A 13524-nucleotide genomic window follows, 5' to 3' on the forward strand; every position below is an offset into this window, starting at 1 on the left:
CCAGAGACAACTGAATTAACTTTATTCTCTTCTAACTGCAGATTCAAGGTATACAACTGAACATTGCTATTTTTCTTATGAGACTTATAAATAAAAATACAAAAAATGTTCACTACAAAAAAATCTACTGTTAGTAGGATGTAAAAAATATTCTCTTTGCTATAGAAGGCACAAACTTCACTTAGTGACACATGGAGAGAGAAAAAAAACCTGCAGCAGTAAATTCATTTTTTTCTTTTTTTTGTTTTTTTTTTTTCCTTTTTAAATCTTGTCAGAAACACTGAAATTACAAAGAAACGCATCAATCTACACGGAACGAAGGCAGATGCGGAAAGCTGCGACCAGGACCGCACTGACATTGGGTGACATGGGGACTAGACCACAGAGGGACTGGCAAGCAGGGCTGGGGCTAGGCAGGGGCAAGGGGGGGGGGGGGGGGAGGGGGGGGGGGGGGGGGGAGAGAGAGATTTGTACAAAAAAAAAAAAAAAAAAAAGTAACCGGTAAAATTGAAGAAACAAAGTTGGGCAGCCTCCTAAAATTAGGCTAAGAGGAGGTGCTGAGGTAGACATGAACTAGAACGTCAATTAATTAAAAACACGAATTCTTGTGCTGTCACCACAGAAGACAAGCCACAGAAACAAACAAGTAACAAAACGAAACGTAATACCCAAACCAAAAGGCTTAGTTTTGCTTGGTCCAGCAGGGCAGCGGGGGCCCCCAGTGCTATAATTTACATACATATATATATATATTTATCTTTATATATATGGGTTGGATGTCATGGTGCACCACCACGGCTTTGTAACCTCACAAAGATCATGCATAACACTACGTGAACAAATTCTATGACACACACCAGGAGGCTGGTACCCTGTCTGCAAAGTGGGCCATCAAGGACCCAGGAAGGCAGGGCCGGCAGCCAACAGGCCTGCGAGGCCTGCACCCCTCTCTCCCCACCCTCTTCCCCTGACCCAACCTCCCTGGTCTCTCTTGCACCCTCTCCCGGCTGGCTCTGCCTTCTCCTCCACCCATGAGCGCCACGGAGCAGGGTCAGTCTGGCTTTCTTCCCTCCTACTGAAACGTCCAAGGAAGTGCTGCCATGAAGATCCAGGAAGGAGGAAACCAGATGGAAGAGGAAAAAGATAGGACAGAGGCCCAGGAAAAATGAACAGAGTCTGATCTTTCTCTGCTCCTCTAACACGTGGTGCCCCAGCTTTCACTCTTACTGGACTTGCAGGGGACTCTCCACAAATCTCGTCCTGCCCGCCACCCTCACTGGACAGTCCAAAGGCTGCCCCACCACTGCTCACCCCTGCAGCTGGCCATACCAACAGCATCCAGAAGGGTACCATACACTTGTGAAAAATTGCAGCAAATATTGTGTTTTTTTTCTACACATGGAGAAACGTTCAGGCACAAAGACTAAACAAGCCCGCATTGCATCCCTGGATTGTACTGAATCACTGGGGCCCCCAGCCTCCCTACCCACCCCTGCACCCCAGATCTACCTTCCCTATATCCGTGGCCTCCTCCAAAGCAGCCCAAAGCAGCAATGATATTTACTATTTTATATCTCTCTCTTGCTATATATATATATATCTATATATTTGTCTATCCTATATACACATAGGATCTTAATGCTTTGAATGAGTGAAGGAGTGAATAGGGAAAGAGCACATGATGGGTAAATGTCACCAAAAGCATTAAGGGACACGCCTGTAGGAGCTGAACACTAGAAAGGGACCATTAAGCAGCTCGGACTTTCCCGGCTGGAGAAGTTTCGCTAATGCTGGGTAAGGCAGTAGCAGGGAGGGTCGTCAGCGGTAACACAGCTAAAGGCAGCAGGTGGCCAAGGGGCCAGATGGCAGAATGGAGAGGGAAGTAACACTCAGCTCTCACCTGGGGAGACAGCACCCTCTGCCCTCCTAGTCTCCCCAGCCCCCTTTATTCAGACACATCTGAAGACTCCAGATAATTTTTGACCTTCGCCTTGGCCCTTAGGCCTGGCAAAGAAGGCCTTGGCAAGGTCAGAATTACTTCATCTTTGTGAGTAGGAACCTAGCAAAGAGGCATGTTGGACTCTATCCAGGTGTCGAGGCTTCGTCGGGGAGGAGGGGAGAGCAAAGCCAACACAGGCGTCTCCCATTCAGTATCCTTCAGAAACCACCCATCCTGACCCTCTGTCCTCATTTCCCTGCTAGGGTCCCTCAGGGACGGTGGGGGGCAGACAGGTGCTCACTTAGTACCATCTGATGCTGCAACACCAGATTACAACAATACTGCGTGACTGAACACACAACCACACACAAAAAGCACACGCGCGCGCACACACACACAGAGGGCTATTTTGGTGGTGGCGGTGGTGGATTTTTTTTTTTTTTGTCTTTTTTCTTTCCTATTCACATTACAAAAGGAAAAAAGGGCAAGGTCCTGTAGAACTGACGAAGGAACTAACAAACATTACAAAAATATTACAATTTGTAAATATTAGCTCAACCCTCTCAGCTTTTATGAACAGGGCAGGAGACCCAGGCTGCGTGGGAAGGGTGGGGGCGAGTGAGAGGTGTCAGCTACGTCTATGGAATAGTTTCTTTTTTTTTTTTTTTCCTTCCCCACCGAAGTTGCAAGAGATCTTGCTGTTAAAATATTGTTTTCGGGGGTTTACAGACCCCCTTCCTTCCCAGGCTGGGGGAGGAAGCATAGTGCATAAACATTTCTTACAGACCGCCCCTCCCCCAGATGATTTGCCTCTTTTCACATTATCAACACGACAACTGCTCTAGTCACATAGTTCAACTTTTTTTGTCCTTTCCAAAGCACTAAGTCATTATTACAACTGCAAAAGAGCATCCTCCCTACCTGACCATCCCCGACCGACAGTCTAGTGACACGGTCCCCCCAAGTTCCGATCCCCCCACACACAATTTTTAAGGCCTTCAAATTTGGTGGGCAGGATTGCAGGGGAGGGCAGGAGGGACGGGGCTGAGGGACAGGGGGGTGGTCACAGCAGCACCCATCCCTCCGACTTCCCTAGAGCCCTCACAACCCTTCTCCCCAAAACCACTTCCCCAAAACCACTTTTAAAACCCTAAGATAAAAACGCAGCCACAACTTTCTCAGAGAGAGAAAGGAAAGAAAAAAAAGAAGACAAACAAACAAACACAACTCTTACAAATAAAGCATGAGATGAAACGGAGGGCCCATCCCAAAGCGAACCAAATATTGCAAACGTGCTTTCCAAAATTCAGGGTGGGGAGGTTGGGGGGAAGGAGGGAAACAGAGCAGCAGAAAGGGAGGCAGCAAGGGAACAAAAGAAGAACTGGAGGAACATAAGAGGTAGCTTTTAGAAAAACAACACCCCCACCCCAACGCAACAAAACAGAGGCCGGCTCATCCCCACGCCAGCCCTGCAAATTAGACCCATTTTGGCAATAATAACGCACACAGAGGCGGGGCCACACGGTTGCAGGGATCTGAATAATACAGGACCCCAGGCCCAAAGGACCCAGCAAATTCTAAGAAAGGTAGGATCTTCTCCAGAGTGTTTTAGGCTGAACCCTTGCTGGGTACAGAGGCCTCTGGGAGGCCCTGGGCAGAGCCAACGGTGACTCCAGAGTGCCCCTGACACACCCTCCCTTTCGCCCACCTTCTGCTGACCCCGGCTCTCACGTCCTGATCCTGAGTACTCCACTCCTTCCGTCCAGCTCTGTCCAGCTGGGATGGCAAGGGCCGTGGCCAGCTGAAATCTACTAAACCAACTATTAATTTACACAAGAAACAGAAAAGAACGTCCTCCCCATTTCCTCCAACCCCCAACCAAAAAAGAGATACAGGGGTTAAAAAAGCTCATGAGGTCACAAAAAACTGAGGTAATTCAAGTACAATGTGCTAACAGGGGAACAGGGGACACAGAAAAGAAGCAAAACATTTACATAAGGGCCAAAGCGCTTTCTACTCCTCTTCCTCCTCTCCTTCCTCCTCCCTGGGAACTTGTGGGGGGGGGGGTTGCCCTGAGAGCCAGGAACTCTGTGCTGCTCTCTGGACCAGGGCTGGGGTCCCCACCCCCAACCAGCTAGCCCAATCCCCGGGCAGGGCGTCCCCTTCTCCAGGTGTAGGACACATCTGGGCACATCCTTCCCTCGGACAATGAGCCCTTTCACGGACGCCTTCTCCTAGGGCCTGAAATAGGGGTGGTAGGGATTGGTGTTGGTTTGCTTGGTGGGACGGTATAGGGTTAGTTATGTTTTCCCATTTTGGAAGCGAAAGCAGCTCAGCAGGAACCTCGCTCATGACAGGGCTTGACTAGGGTGGGGTACTCCGTTTATTTTGTGTTCTCAGAAAGCGGAGGGTGGGGTGAGGGGGCTGTGGAGTCCAATGCAGCTTCCCAGCTAGGGAGCTAAGCCAGGAGGGAAGGCGCTGCCTGATGCATGAGGGGCTGGGCACCCCTGCACTTGGGAGGGGCCTCTTGGAGGCAGGGAGCAAGGAGCTGGGGGAGGGGCAAGAGCCATGAGGCTTCCGAACACCTTGAGGGGACACCCCGAGCGGCAGAGCTGGGGGGTGGGGGGCTACAAATGAACTGAGTGGTGGGAGGGAAGGAGAGCCCCTCCCACTCCACTCTGCCCCCAGAGCTGCCATGTGACCTTCGACTAGTGACTGTGACCCAACCCAGCCCCACCACCTGCGGGCCCCCTCCCTCTGAGGGCGACAGGCAAAGATTGTTTGGCTCTGACCACAGCACCCCTCACCCCCTCCCTAGCCTCCACTTCTGGATGCAAAAGGAGGGTCTGGGTGGAGGGAAGAGAAAAATATACCACCAAGTGAGCTAAACAAACCATGCTCACCCCAACCCAAGAAAATGAAGCCAACCTCCAGCCAGGGAGGAGGGACAGAGGCCGCCGGGGAGGGGTGGTGGCGGGGCATCCAGGTCACTTGGAGCCCCAGAGAGAGTCCCAGGCCAGACAGCTATCAGGTTTCCTTTTTCTTCTCTCTCTCTTTTTTTTTCTTTTTTTCTATTTCCTTTTTTTTGTCTTTTTCTTTCTTTTTTTTCCACGGTCCTTCCTCGACTTCATCCTGCCCTAACTCTTCTCTCCCGGCTGCCCGCTCCCCCGCCACTGCCGCCGTCTTGCCTCACACGTAGCACAGGTAGAGGTAAGTCTTCTCTATCCTCCAGTCGGGCGGGATCTCCTCGGGCTTGTGGCCCTTCATGTGCTTCTGCATAGAGGAGAGGCTGGGGCAGTATTCCGTGCAGATGGTGCACTGGTAGGGGGAGGCGCCGTTGTGCGTGCGCAGGTGCTTAATCATGGCCGAGTAGTCCCGGGAGCGCTGGTGGCACAGCTTACACTCAAAGGGCTTCTCACCTGTGGGGGGAGGGCAGGAGAGAGCCAGGACACAGGGAGAGAGCCGTGAGGGTCTCGCCAGGGCTGCTCTGGGCCCTCGCTCGCTGGAGACTTGGGCCCCTCTAGTTTAGCACCTCCCACTAGAACTTTCTGCGACGACAGATGCACCATCCAATACGGTAGCCACTGGCCACAAAGAGCTACTGAGCACCTGAAGCACGGAGGCACCATCCAGTATGGTCGTCCCTGGCCACACGGAACTACTAAGCACCTGAAGTGTGGATACACCATCCAATATGGTAGCCATTGGCCACAGAGAGCTACTGAGCACCTGAAGCGTGGCTAGTGCCTCTGGAACTACATGCTCAGTGGCTCAGAGGGACTCCATGGTTCCTCATTTCAGCAGCCACACGTACCAAGGGGCTGCCCTGTTGCCAAGCACACCCTTAGCCCTGCCTCATTCTATTTAACCCTCCCAAAGGCCCAGAATCTTACCTTCCGAAGAAAGGATATGGGGGTCTAGAGAAGGGACAGTGAGGCCCTGAAAGTCCTTCGGGATATTCCTTCTAGGGGAACACGGGGATACAGTCGTTTTGAGGCTACAGCTGGTAGGGAGGAGGGGGATGAAAATGAGGGAATCCTTTCCTTCAAATGTGTTCCATTTGGGATGCCTACTCCTCTAAGGCTGGACCCTGCCTTCCCAGGGGGGCTAGAGAGCAGTGAGGGACAGAGAGCCTGGGAGTGCCCTGCCACACCCTAGCTGCTGCCCAGCCTCCTCCCAGTTAGAGTCCCCTGGAGCTGAGCAGAGGGTGTGAGGGAACCTTGTTTCGATACAGTAATTAACTGGCCAGCCATCTTGCTATCAATACTCCTCTGTGCAGAGGCCCCAGCAAATAATGAAGTAATGAACAGCCAAAGTGATCTAACTATCGACCTGCTATTTACAATAGTCACCACCAATGCATTTAATGATCGGCTCACCAGGTCACATCCCCAGCAGGGGGCTAAGGAAGCCCCAGGGCTCTGGAAAATACCGGGAGGGACTCTAGCTGTCAGCAGCAAGCACCCCACCCGAGGCTTTCCTTATGGCCCAGGCTGGAGGCAAGAACACACAGCTATGACACCACACATCCTCTTCTTGTTGCCTCCTTTATCCCCCCACCTCCTATGGAAGCATACTCTCCCCTCGGCCAGCACAACCTGTCCTCAGTCACCCCTCAGTCACCTCTCCCCACCGTCTTCTGGTCAGGATGGCTGCTTCCCCTGATCAGAGGAGGCTTCAAGTTTACCAGGTTCCACTAGCTTCCACTACGCCTCGTATCCTCATGGGAGGTCCTTCTGAATACCCACCATCCCCCCAACCTGCAATGTGCTGCTGGGAAGCAGTTAACAACTGGCTCTCCAAAAAGGCCCGATTCTGTAGCAGTTGCCCATGGCCATGTTGGGACTACTCTGACCCCGGCTGCTTTTAAGCGACTGAGGTGATGTCACTGCACTTGGGAAGAGATGGGCAAGATGGGCTTTCACGGGCCACTGCAGGCCAGCTCCAGCCTTCCACTGCCCCCGAATCTGGCAATTCTGGACACCATGGCCATGTCTACTCGTTCTGTCCTCAGACCCCACCCTCTGATCACATTTCTCTTGCATAAAAAGGAATGTGAAAGCCCTGTGAAATGCTACAACGTTATACATGAAGAGGGGTTAGTAAATATACCTGCCCCTCTGATCTCTGAGAAGAACTCAACCCAACAGTGTCTCAGCTCTCCAGAGCTGAGTGCCTGGAGACCAGACTCAGTGCCCACCCCCCAGTTCTTACTCTAACCCCCAGTAACAAGAAACCATCCCAGCCTCTACTTTTCAGTAAGCAGGCCAACTTGACCCCAAATCAGGACGCACAAACTGCAAGCCGTTGGCATGGCTGCCTGGAAGGCCAGTCTGGGCCCCTGGAAAGCGTGCCATGATCAATTAGCAATGTCTGCCTCGGCCTTGACCCCGGGCGGTGGCACCTGGGCCATCGTGCTAACCTTCACCAGAGTCACGTTCCAGTCTTGGGGTAAGTCTTGGACCATCCTCGCCCGGGCTGCCCTGGAGAGCCACCTGCCCCTTACCCCTCACCCAGGTCCCTGCCCCAGCTCAGGTGCCCTCACCGGTCTTCAGTACCTGTATGCACCCTATAGTGCGTCTCCAGCTGGTGCTTGAGGCTGAACTTCTTCCCACAGCCATTGCACTCATAGGGTTTCTCACCCGTGTGGATGCGTTTGTGGCTCTTGAGCGTGCTCTCGTCCCGGAAGCAGCTGCCACAGAACTCACACTCATAGGGATGGTCGCCTGTGGGGACAAAGGGCTGGATCAAGGCCTTGCCTCTCCCCGCTCCCTCTTTAGGAAACCACAAGCCACATTCAGTACGCCAGGAAGAGGAGACTGCCTGCATTCACCACCATTCTCCAAAGACCATGGAAAGACCCAGCCCCCCCCCCCCTCCAGCTCCCAATGTGAATAGTGTGTTCACACAGGTCCGTACTTTACTGTGGCCCCTCGGTTGCCCATGGGTCAAGGGCCAGTCTCAGGAAGAGAGAGCGCATTTGGTTCAGGGATGAACAGCAATCCCCAGAAAGCAGGCCCCCACAAAGGGAAAGCAGACCTGTGGGCTTTGAAACCTTGTCCCCCAGCTCCTCAGGCTCCCTTCTCTTCCTTTTCTGTAGGTCAGGGGCAAAAGCCATGTTAGCCTGACTGACTCCCCCCTCCTCAAAAAAAACCCTCCAATCTGAGAAACAACTAGATCACACTGCCCACCCCCCACCCCGCCCAAATGCTTTCTGCTCTCTCCCTCCTCCTTAGTTTCAGCAGCTATGCTCTCTGCTTGATTTCTTCTTTTCTGCCCAGCAAACTCCTAGTCATCCTTCAAAGCCCGGCTCACACATCACCATGGTGTGGAAGATTCCCTGTAGCCAACCCCCGCCCTCCAGACAAATTGAGTCACTCTCTTTCTTCTGTCCCCAAAGAGAAGAAATGTCTAGCATTTTGTTATTTTAGCAAGAAACACAGGATTCTCACTGTACAGAGGAGAAGAACGAGAGGCTGAGAGATAGATGGTGTGTAAGGTCAAACAGCATGTAAGCAGCTGAGTCGGGATTCAGGTCTGGTTCCAAGAGTGTGGACACGCGATACTCATCAGACCGCTAAGTGACACGCTGTACCGTGTGTCTCCTGTCATGCCCTCGGTGCCTCTAGAGTGGAAGCCCCTCCAGGGTAAGAAGGGGGTCTCATGCATCCCCGTTGCCTCGGTACGGAGCACTGAGACGCCCAGAGCAGATGCTCGGGAACTGGGGGGTAGATGAAGTTGTTACCGGCTCCCTCCACCCAGTGGGGAGAGCTGTCGCCCATGGCCTGGAATCAGTGCCCAATCAGCCTCCCTTCCTGCGCTTCCCGCTCTTCAGTCCTCTGGAGGGTGAGAAGCCAGGGTGTGGGGATGCACCATCTCTTTCTTTGAACCACCCAACGCGGGGGCTTCGGGGGCTGAAAGGTGAGGACTTCAGCTACTTATTTATTACAGGAGTGAAGGCACAGACAATAAAGATAGATTGATCACCCCAGACTTTGTTCATGAATATTTAAATATCGCTGATTCGTCTTGTCACTGTAATTACAATTTCTCTGGGCTGCATCTCCAACAACCACAGTTTATGGTAAAGAATGGCCCACTGTATTTCACTTGTCCCTCTGCAGATGCGCGAGCCTGCCAACCGTGTAATGTCCTCTGCATTTCATACATTTTCTTCAGCTGCTGAAGGTTTAAGTCATCCACAATGACCTACGTTTTTTCATTATCCCCATGTCAAACCGCACTCGTGCCTGGGCATAAATTGTCCTCCTCGTTATAGACTCGCATGCCTGTGCCTTCACTTCCTCTTTAAAATGATATTTTACTCTCTTGTCTCTCTCCTCCTCAGGCCGCCAACCCAACCTCCCCCCTCTCCAACGCAGGCCCCTGTGCCCACATAAATTCTCATCTCTTCTGATGGTTCTGAAGGGTTTTTAGGGCTCTGTGGGGAGTGGATGCTGGGGTCTGCTCACTGCAGGCTCTCTCCCTACAAGAAGTCACGGAGGGGTAGGGTGGGAGCGCTCCCACGAGGCGTCGGACAGGAGAAGGCGCAAGAGCAGAGCCGTCCCTCGACACGAATTCCTCCCGACCTACGGGGCCCAGCCCTGGCTCAGAGGTACGTGCAGATCCGGGGCCGGACTGAATCCTGGGGTTCTCGGCACCTGCCTGCCCTCTGGCTGCCAGGCTTGTGCAGACCACCTGGTCCCTGACCGCCAGCCCAAAGGGAGCAGAGGTCCGTGCACACGCTGGTCCTAATTAGCTGCGTGTCTGTCCAGCTGAGGGTCAGTCTGTGCGGGCCTGTGCCCGTGTGCCCCTCTCCCCGTGCAGACGCCTGCACACACAGCCACCCCCCGCCGTCTGACATCCGACTTCCCCTCCTTGCCGAATTGGCAACGATAATGACTTTAATCAAGGATTCAGTATCCTCATTAAGATATAAATAAATAAATAAAGCAAGGGCCACGTGAGACTTCAGCGAGAGCCCGGTAATTAAAACGTACATCGGCAGCCACCCGGCCGGGGGAGGCGGGGGGCGGAGAGCCACCGTCTGTGCCCTTCCCCTCCAGAGGGGGGCCCTGAGAGTTCAAAAAAACAAAGGGTTAAGGCAGAGAGGTTTGTTTGATCAGATTTTTATGAATTTAATTATGAAGTGGATCACATGTTAAATGAGTTTGAATAGGAAATCTCCAGAGTCAGCCCCGGGAAAGGAGTAAAGTGGAACTCGGAGGGAAAAAAAAAAAAAAAAAAAAAAAAGACACACACACACACACACACATGCACTTTGAAGCATGGCAAGCACCTGGCCTAAAACCCTCACCCTGAGACTTAATGGTGTCACTGTGGCCAAAATGTACACAAAACTGGCTGCAGAACTCAAAATCCAATTTGTGGCACGTTGATTAACTCTGTACCCTCTTTAATGAGCTTGACATTAAGTGCAGGACAAACGAGACTAATTAGAGCCCCTCTGGCCTGCCCAGTGCATCTGTGACCCCAGCGGCCTGTCCTCACCTGGTGGTTTCCCTGGCACCGGCCCGGCCCCAATCCAGCGCCTCCTCTGGCCCCTCCCTTTAGCACAGCTGAGAGTTTATTATATGATGAGCCGTGTGAATCAGGGATCCATCAATGCCAAGAGCGCGGCTGGACTAACCTACAAAACACAGCTGCCGATGCTAAACACCCGGCCCCAGCAGCAACGGGGCCAAGAACAACGGAATATTAATGAGGCATTGTGTGTGGGGGTGTGCTCGGCCTGTATACATACAGCTTGTGTGCACAGGGCCTCGCCAGGGTGAAAATCGATGGGTGTGTATATGTGTGCGTGGGTAGCACATGTGCTCTATTTCCTAGATCAAGCAAGTTGCTTCTCCCAAACTATGTCTGGAATAGCCCCTCCCCACAGATCTGTGCATGACTGACACAGGGGCAGGTGATATTCTGACGTCTGCACTCCCAGAAGGGGAGAGCAGGGCACATCCTGGGTGGACTTCACAGGGCTGGGACCATTCAAGTCCCATGAAGCCCACACTGGTTCGACCCGGCAGCATGCTTCTAAGTGGTTGAAAGGTAACTGGCCATTTTGTTCATTAAGGTTGAACTTGGGGACCCAGTGGGGGAGGTGTGGACAGGCTGGTGCCTATACCACAGGGGATGCTTATACAGTCACTAGAGAAAGTCCTCATTGATATTCCCTCCTCCTGAGCCCTTCTTGTTGGGAACCTACCTTATGGGACCTCTCCTTGTCCTATGCCAGTGAGCCTGAATAGTTCTAAGCAAATCAAGTGATGTGAAGGCAATATGCTGCCCTGAAGTGAATGGCATCAAAAAGCATGAGCGGGGTTGGGGGGGGGGCTCCTTGATGAAGATGCACACCACTGGCAGGACAGGCCTGCTCGGTGCAGGATAAGTAAAGCCCCTTCCTCATTCCGCAAAGCCCGCCACCCACGAGAGGCCTGGCCTGTGTACTTAATCCCAGAGCTGTGATAAGACCCAAGAATGAGGAGAGAGAGGGTCCTACCATTTCCTGTCTTGAGGCACACAACTTTTTCTACCCCCTTCAACAGACATGAGCATACGCCCCATTATACACCCCGATACGGAGCGTGCCTCTCTGTCTCCCGGGCCCACCCTGTCCCCCACTCCCACTCCAAACCCAGGACAGAGCACGCACAAGCAGAGACACATGCAGACTCAGAGAGGGACACTCCTTTCTCCATGTACAGTCAGTAAAGACCCAATTTTGTCACAGAGAAAGGAATGAATTTAAGTCACCCATTACCTTGCTAGGGGATCGATCTGCCCCTCGGCCCTCAGGGTCCATCTAGAGGGTGGGGCACAGGGCCCAGCCCCCTGACTCACAACCACCTTCCTCTCCCGTCCTCTGGCTCATTGTTCATAAACCCTCATCATCTCCCTTAAGCAAGGTTAAGGGCTAAGGATAGAAAATTTGCTTCTGTTATTTTAGAGCCAGCAGGACCACTCCTGCAACATTCCCTTAGGAGCCCAAGGGGGACTTCAGGAGCGAATGGTCGTGGGGTGGAGGCTGTGGCAGATGGTTGAGACCAAACAGGTAGTTTTTTTTCCCGAACTAGGTTTTGGGTCCACCTGCCTCAGAGTCTTTTGAGAATATATATCAAGGACGCGTAGTCTCGGATCCCACCCACATCCGCTAAGTCAAAGTTTCCAAAGGTGGGACCCAAGAGCCTGCATCTCTAACGACCACCTGCTGTGTGGAACACACAGAGACTGGGAACCCCAGACCCCCAAGGTGGGATGGGGAGAACAACGAACACGTACGTGCACCATGGAGGCGCCCGCATGCCCACCTTGAACCAAGAAGGGCAGAGGGCCGACTCGACCTCACAGCTCCACTCCACATTTTTGGAGGTAAATCCAGACACGGGTTCCCAGAGACCCCGACCATCCACCCGCCACCTGCACGGGCCTACCTGTGTGCGAGCGCAGGTGACGTTTGAGGGCGGTGTGGCTGGGGAAGGTGCGGTTGCACTCGCTGCAGGTGTAGCTGCGGACGCCCGCGTGGACCTCCATGTGCTGCTGGAGTGCGCTCTGAGCCTGGAAACGCTTCCCGCACAGCAGACAGAAGACAGCCATGTCCGTGCCTGTGGGAAAGAGGAGCGGGGAGAGCCTCAGGGGGGGCGGAGCTCAAGGCCATTCTTTACTCGTCCAGGTCCAGACGAGAGAGCAAGAGCCAGGAACAGGACCAGTGCCTCCAATCCCCCAAGCTCAGGGGCAGACCCAAAGGCACACCCAGCGTTGATGGAGCACCCAGTGTGCCACTGCAATGGTGGATAACATCAACTTACCGCTCACCCTCACGGAACCTAAAGAGAGAGGAGAAAGAGAGGATCGGATGCGTCGCAACAATAAATGTGCGTCAGCAGCCGCGTGTAGTGCTGTGTCAAAGGCAGGGTACTGGGAAGTCAGGGTGGCCTCTGTGAGGAATCACGTAACGAAGACGGTAATATGCACCCAAGCCATTGCTCAAACATAACTGCTTTAAAATCCCATCTCTACCACCTCACCTTTCAGATAAGGCAAATGAGGCACACAGACAGACTGAGCAACTTGTCCAAAGCTCCCCCAGAGTTCAGAAGCTGCAGACACGCCGTTCGAACGCCGGCTGCCTGGGTCTGAATCCTCTCCGGAGGCTAGCCACAGACTCTATTCTTTTCTTTTAATTTTTTTTTAATGTTTACTTATTTTTGAGAGAGAGATAGAAACAGAGTGTGAGCAGGGGAGGGTCAGAGAAATAGGTAGACACAGAATCTGAAGCAGGCTCCAGGCTCTGAGCTGTCAGCACAGAGCCCAATGCGGGGCTGGAACCCACGAACCGCGAGATCATGACCTGAGCTGAAGCTGAGCTTAACTGACTGAGCCACCCAGGCACCCCAACAGACCCTATTCTTTTTTTTTTTTTTTTAATTTTTTTTCAACATTTTTTATTTTTTTTATTTTTGGGACAGAGAGAGAGACAGAGCATGAACGGGGGAGGGGCAGAGAGAGAGGGAGACACAGAATCGGAAGCAGGCTCCAGGCTCCGAGCCATCAGCCCAGAGCCTGATGCG

General features: G+C 52.8%; 1 protein-coding gene across 2 annotated transcripts in view; it reads right to left on the reverse strand.

Annotated features, from left to right (window-relative positions):
* The window catches only part of ZBTB16 (zinc finger and BTB domain containing 16), a 192815-nt gene continuing 179291 nt past the window's right edge, over positions 1–13524 (reverse strand). For both annotated transcript variants that reach the window (XM_049612892.1, XM_049612902.1), the window contains exons 5-7: positions 12388–12558; positions 7498–7665; positions 1–5358 (exon numbers count right to left, since the gene is read on the reverse strand). In XM_049612892.1, coding sequence (XP_049468849.1) covers positions 5129–5358; positions 7498–7665; positions 12388–12558 — 569 coding nt within the window. In that variant the 3' untranslated portion in view covers positions 1–5128. The remainder of the gene's footprint in view (positions 5359–7497; positions 7666–12387; positions 12559–13524) is intronic.

Source organism: Panthera uncia, chromosome D1 (genome assembly GCF_023721935.1).
Source record: "Panthera uncia isolate 11264 chromosome D1, Puncia_PCG_1.0, whole genome shotgun sequence".
Classification (NCBI taxonomy): Eukaryota; Metazoa; Chordata; class Mammalia; order Carnivora; family Felidae; genus Panthera; species Panthera uncia.